This window comes from Pieris napi, chromosome 1 (genome assembly GCF_905475465.1).
Source record: "Pieris napi chromosome 1, ilPieNapi1.2, whole genome shotgun sequence".
Classification (NCBI taxonomy): Eukaryota; Metazoa; Arthropoda; class Insecta; order Lepidoptera; family Pieridae; genus Pieris; species Pieris napi.
In genome coordinates this window covers 5,063,896-5,070,891 of record NC_062234.1, presented here as the reverse complement: position 1 = coordinate 5,070,891, position 6,996 = coordinate 5,063,896, and the positions used below count along the sequence as shown (strand labels likewise).

The window sequence follows — 6,996 nt, the reverse complement described above, 5'->3', positions numbered from 1 at the left end:
TCACACCTCCGTATGTTCAACATACTCAGTTCCATGGCATATGTCATTAGATGTTGAGAGTGGAAATGCAGGCCTAAATATGAAAGATACAACAAAAACAAAATAATGACAAACACAGAAAATGAGATTATAATAATTACACAAGAAACGATTGAATAACTAGTCTGGCCATAAATACTGTTACATAAAAACTTTTCCTTTTTTCAACTTTTTAATTATTTTGAATTTGGAACATTTTTTAATTTACCTTTTTAATTTATTTTTACTTTTTATTATTTTAAAAACTTCTTTCAATTTTGGGCCATTTTACATATTTTTTCGTGTTCATTATCAAATTACAATATGGAATGGGGTGTTAAAGAAAATAGGATTGCAATTGTCGCCTTGCACAAAGTAGGTATGGAGCCGTCGGTCATATTCCATACATTTAAAAAGTTTGGTACCAGCCATATTATGTTCGTATATCGTACTATCAACAGATACAACAACACTTCGTCTATGGCCAAACTGATTAAAGGCCTGTATAAAAGCCAAAAGTGGCCTTTTCGAATAGAATATTTTTTGCTGAGACTTGAATAAATATTTTATTAATATTGCATTACGTCATTTAAAAAAAATGCATTTAGAATTTGTAACAGAACTTATGGCTGGACTAGGTATTTATTTTCTAGCAGCTTACTTCCTATTTTCTTTAATTTTGTTCTCCCATATTTCAAGTAAAAATATATGAGCGATTGCTACATGTCGATTTTGTTACGACTAAGAATATTTCCGAAAGGAAATTCTCACATATAATATGACAAAATAATGATATAAGTAGAACAAATCACATCGTTACGTATAAACAAGTGAATGTTAAGTCAAATATAACAGATTTCATTTGGCACCTACATCTTTGTATTTGTAAATTTTCTAACTTTTCATCTGTTTGCTGATGAAGGTGTTTTCCTTTTTATGAAATTAAAGTATCACATGACTATACCCATAAATAATAGTTTAGTTTTTATAGAATCACTGAAAGCATATCACGTACAAAGTTATAAATTTAAATTTCACAATTTATTTTATGTCAATTCAGTTTGGAAGGCAATACATATAATATTCAGTTGTATTCACACCGATATCGCCCGTACCTACGTAGTTCAGTTCAGAGTCGAGACGAGACTTTCTATACCCTAGTCAAAAATGTATTTCACAAACAGGAGTCTTTTCTTTAGCATAATATCCTTAATCGTACGTATATGGAAAATCATAATGTTATTTTTATGGCAGGCTGTTTTTAAGTCAAATTAAAGTAATAAACCATACCATATAACATTGCGACTATAACTTAAGATTTCAGACAAACAAAAAACGAGGAAATAAATATTATCTTTTCCTCTTTGGCCTTCGTATTGGCACGAATATTATAAGCAAAATGATTAATCAATTCATTTGAAGAATACAATTTTTAAAAATATAGTATACTTTGTGCATCACGTGATGTTGGTAGATACTTTGTGAATCGCGAATGAAGCCAGAAGCCTACACATTAACACTGTGTCAAGGTTTAAAGCTTTCCTCTAAACACTTATGTAGGCGACACAAGGAGAACAATATTTTGGCGTGTTCATACATAAAAATAAAATATGTTTATTATGAAACATAAGATACATGTATCACTTATTCCACGTCATTAAATTTGAATTTGTAGGCATCCCTACTAATCGGCAAAGAAGACAGAGGGTGTAGGCTGAGAGAAAAAGCCGGCGTAAAAAACTCTCGGTACTCTTTTATATATTTCACTTTAGAGAGATGTACTGATATTTGTTTCGTATAGCATATGATCCTATAAATACGTATTAAGGAATAACCACGCTCAATGTCATAGATATTCGCTACCGACTTAGTCCAAAACTTTCCACACTAGTATCTCATTAGTGATTTTACTGCCGAGCAATGTAATCACCTCCTACGACCTTCTAACAAGCTCTAACAATTAACAGATACGAGTAACGCCCACAGAAAGTAAGATGGGAATAAAATTAATTGCACTTACAAGAACATTGTCACCTAGTCTTTTTAGATTACAAATAATAGAACAGCTACACTGTTGAACACAAATATCGTCTAACGTACCTAAAAATCAATATTTAATTCAAAACTAGGATATTGTGATCTTGGTTCGAGTACAGCAATTTAAATTCAAAATAAAACTCTAATAATTTATAAATAAACGCATTTAACTCTGATAAGAATATATTTAGTGTATTACTCGTTGATAGAAACCATATCTTAATATTTATAACTTGAGAACGGCTGGACCGATTTTTGTTTGTTCGATTCGTCTTCGCTCTGAATAGCAGAATAACTAATACAAATATATTTAAAAATATTGAAATGATTCAAGATCAAGTAAAGAACTCTAATTGAAATGTAAACAACAAATTAGAAAACAAAAGACAACAACTTGACATTTGATTCAACATTTTCCAACGTCATAGACAAGAATAACTAAGACATTCGGTTCATAGACGTTATTGAGATTGCCTAAAAGTTTTAAATTTTGCCTAAAGGTTTAAAGTTTTCCTAAATGCGTTTAATGTTAGACGTTTTATGTATATGAGACGTACCTATAACAGTAGTTTTTTAAACATGTTAATACATCCTTCTAACATAAACTCCCAAGATAACGTTCGAGTAAAATTCGTACTCGATTTATTATTTCTTGTTTCACAATGATGATTGAAATATCAAGATGGCATTTGTTTTGGGAAGCAGTTTCCCCTTTATTCAATATTAAATCGCTTCTCGTGAGGTAAAGTCGAATGCGTCCTAGCCCATTATTTTATTGGTATTGTAAAAAAAAATTAAATTTATGGTAACTTCCTAAGGAATCAATGTTTATAACGAACCTAACACAATATTCTATTAGGTAGGTAACTTAGATACACTCTCATTTTTATCAAAATGGGTTTATTGGATGTTAAGGTATGCTGTAGGCACGGGCACGGGCACAATTATAGGCACGTAGGTAAATCATGTATGTAATCGTGTCAGGTATTTGCAGTAGATCCTTTTCTTAATTGTAATAACATATATCATAACCTGAAACTTATGTCAATCAAAGCGTCTCTGAGCAGAATAATAAGTTTTTTCGTGATATTTTAACGACGATTAACACTTCAATTATTTAAACCCATGATGATGATATAACTTCGATGACTCATTTTACAGATCATAAACTGTGATTATGACATGATTTATTAATTTTGTTAATGATTGCATTGATTACGAATTTTCATAAAATTGCTTACTAGGCCATAATTATCCTTGATTTAATATAATTTATTAATCACAAGGTCAAAGTCTAACCTTTACCAATAAATACATATTGATAAGTGACAAGACATGTTTTAGGCTTTAATAATTAATCTGTCGATGATCATAATAAGTAAATAGTGTGGTTTAAACTGTTGAAATTTTATATTGTACAACAGGTTATATCCTCTTTTAAAAAATTGTAAACCTTAAAACAAATATGTATTCTCACGATTTGTATACAATGCTGAAATTATACTTTCTATAAAACCTTTTCTAATGAAATAATATTATAAATTTAATAAATAAGATATTCGTAATATCCGTACATTAATACGGATAAGGCAGGCATGATCGTGGGATTTTTATAATTAATGTGACTTTACTTATTAAATTCCAAGATTTACTTACCCTAGGCAAACTGCCCGGCCTATTATATAAAATAAAATAGCGGGATGTGTATTGTGTAGCTTGAACATTGCGTTTTGCTATTTATTATAATACAGTATTGCCAAAAAAATGAGTGAGTTATGTGTGAATAAGTATCTTATGATTTTTATAGTGGACGCTAAGCGAATATTTATATAGAACTGGTTTTACACTTTTATGGTAATTCTTTAATTTTCTTGAATTGAATTTCGTGGAAGAATTTTTTTCTTGCTTTTCAAGTATACATCTTCAAAGCGAAAATACGAACACGAAAAACGTTGTGTTTAAGTTTCTTATTGAATTAAAGCCTTAATTATCTGTGCGCAAGGCAAAAATAACCAACGCGAAACTGCCTCCTTTTGTCAACAGGCGCAACCATTGTATTGCATACACATAACATATTAATTTAATAACTTCACATACCGCTAAATTATTTATTTTGTAAATATATTCTTGCTCAATTCCATGGGCAGGTGACAGAACACACATTTCTCGATAAATTTTTGATAATCTTTTCTTCATAGGCAAGTATGTCGTTAAGAAAGAATGTTTAGGCGAAACGCGTAGAAATGGTGGTGTTGGTGAACTGAGAACGTCCAAAGGCCATGAGGCAGAGAGCCGAAAAGACTTGGAGCGAAATGAAATACGAGGCTCAAGACCGAACGCGATGGTGTTGGTGACTCACTATGGACGCCCTCTGCCTAATCTATGACACGCAGTACATTAAAGTACATACACAATACACATAGGACATTAAGTCAAGTCAAATACGTCCTATTTAATGCTAGTTTGTATCTTATCTATAAATTTCTTAACAAATATATTAAAGTAATGTGCAAATTACAATTTGGATTTTATAATAATAAAAATAGTCGTAAGGATATTTTTTATAATTAACAAATAATATTGACTATAGGACATAATATTTCCATATCCACTTATTTTATTAACTATTCTAAGTTTAATACATAGTATCATAAGGTATAACACTGTCACTAACTACTGCAAAATCTAATTGATTCATCTTGCCATGGCAGCTAAATACTTTAAATATGGATTTATAATTGGTTTTCCCAGTATAAATAAATGTATGCGACTTGGCAATTAACATTACTAAATCATTTGAGTAAGTATCTTCTAAATACTGGCAGTTTCATGTTCACTATTATCAATAGCTTTGGAGTCTACTAAGTTTGTTTTTTTAAGTTTTAGTAATGTTACAATTTCTTTTTTTCATCTTTGGTTGTAGAATCTTCACTGGTAGCTGCAGACTCCTCCATAGCAGCAGCAAGTTCATCATCATCATCATCCTTGCCATACAATTCAGGGTACTGTGCCATGCACTCTTGCATTACACTGAACTTTTCATAACAATCACTGCCTTTTGGTTCAGCTTCACTATAATGGAAGCAGGAAAATGCGTCACGGAATTGAGTTCCGCAGGGCCCCGTGGCCATGCCACCAAGACAAGGACAGCCCCAATTGATAGACCCATCAGGTAATATAAGACCTGGAGCAGGCTCTGGGGGAGGTAGGGATACAGTACTAGGTGTACTCAACTCACTGCGGCTTGCCACAACAACTGTGTGCTTGCCATCCTCACTAACACTCCATGTCCTTCTACTTGTAGTATTTGGTTCACCAGATCCACCAGACATTATTAATCTGGAATAAAGATATAGAAAGACTTAATTGAATATATTATATAGGTATTAATCTTTAGTTTTTTACTTTAATGGGATCATATTCTTCATGTAAATCTAATATGTATTCAGACAGAGATTACAGAAGACAAAGTTATTACTTAATCAATAATCATATTCTAAACACCAATACCTAGTAAAACCAATACATACAAATTAGAATATTCTGCTTACTTTTGATGACAATGTTAAAGCAAAGCCTGTAGTGAAGGTGCTTCTCGGCAAACGTGAATCCTCCTGGCAGAAAGAGCTATTGCTGCTCTGAAGGAACGTAGAAAGTCAGGCCTTAGCCGCACTACTACCTGTGAGCCGTGAACACTAAGTACATCCACGTGACCTACTCCTGCTTCTCCAAATAATTCAGTACACACCTTCCGGAACAGACTTTGAGCGTACAGTGCCGACTTCTGATCCCCTCCGTCGCTGAAATCAATGATATATTATTGTATCTTTAATCTGACTGTTAGATTAAATAACAGAAACAAATAAAAGTATAGTAATTGTTTTACTCGATTTGAATAGATAAACTACAACTACAAGAAATAAGATATAAGTTATAACCTCAAAAGAAGAATGGAATATCTTTAAAAATAACACTACAAGTTATAACGACTTACAGCTGCTCAACATCCAACAACAAATAGAAATACCTGCAATTCATACGTACTAAGTTTAGATACTTTATAATTTTATTAAATCGAAATTTTAAAAATACTGACAATATTTTTAAGCATATTTTGAAGGATTTCACAATTTCAAAATTCAAGCAATGATTTTGTAATGGCAATTGGCAATTAACATTTTAACCACAGTTTAAAAAAGGTCTGCAAATGACATAAATTGACATTAGCACACTGACGTATTGAAATATAAAATATTAACATTTAGCATTTTCCAATTTTGTTATAGCAAATTTTTTAATAAGTGATTCAAAACATGAATATTATATTTAAGATTTATTAGTTCGTAAATAAATTTAATATTATGCAAAACGTAATTCAGCGCCATCTGCTAACATACTGTCTAACCTAGTTAAGTTTTCAAAGTATAGCATGTAGACATGTTGTAGTAGTTAAGAAATAGATAGAGCTACGTGAATCTAAAATTTACTGTTTAATATTAATTATTACAGTAATACAATAGACATCTAGTTAACAAATACAAACCGAAAACAGTAGCGGGTACCTTTTATTGTAAATGTTTGCAATATTGTAAAGTCAACAAACAATCTAATTCTTTTTTTGTTAAACGGTTCGGTTTTTGACTCATACTGATTACACATGTATCGGGTATATACTCTATCTAATGCCCCAGATAATACCTATGTCTACAACGCATTAGCTTCACAAAATAAAATGACCCCATTCACCCTTGATCAATAATGCAATAGTATGTACCTAATGGATGGCGTGTCAATTATGTACATAATATTTAGAGGTGAGTTAAATTCAACTCTTAACTCGTCCTGCTTCTCATAAATACGAAATCATTTTGATCTTATTTAAATGCAAAACAGTCAAAACAACTCTCTTCATAAAATTAACCAAAGAAAAGGCAAAAAATC

General features: G+C 31.2%; 1 protein-coding gene across 2 annotated transcripts; it reads right to left on the bottom strand.

Moving 5' to 3' along the window:
• Nucleotides 1-4,604: 4,604 nt before the first annotated feature.
• LOC125053586 (mitochondrial intermembrane space import and assembly protein 40-B) lies at nucleotides 4,605-6,208 on the bottom strand. Of its 2 annotated transcripts, none has more exons than XM_047655008.1 (3): nucleotides 6,050-6,208; nucleotides 5,607-5,855; nucleotides 4,605-5,394 (listed from the first exon to the last, which is right to left on the bottom strand). In XM_047655008.1, exon 3 carries the CDS (start codon nucleotides 5,385-5,387, stop codon nucleotides 4,947-4,949), a length of 441 nt encoding a protein of 146 aa, XP_047510964.1. In that variant the 5' UTR covers nucleotides 5,388-5,394; nucleotides 5,607-5,855; nucleotides 6,050-6,208; the 3' UTR covers nucleotides 4,605-4,946. The 2 variants fall into 2 exon arrangements, with proteins under 2 accessions (XP_047510964.1, XP_047510973.1); XM_047655017.1 differs by having other exon boundaries at nucleotides 6,083-6,202.
• Between the last annotated feature and the right edge of the window lie 788 nt (nucleotides 6,209-6,996).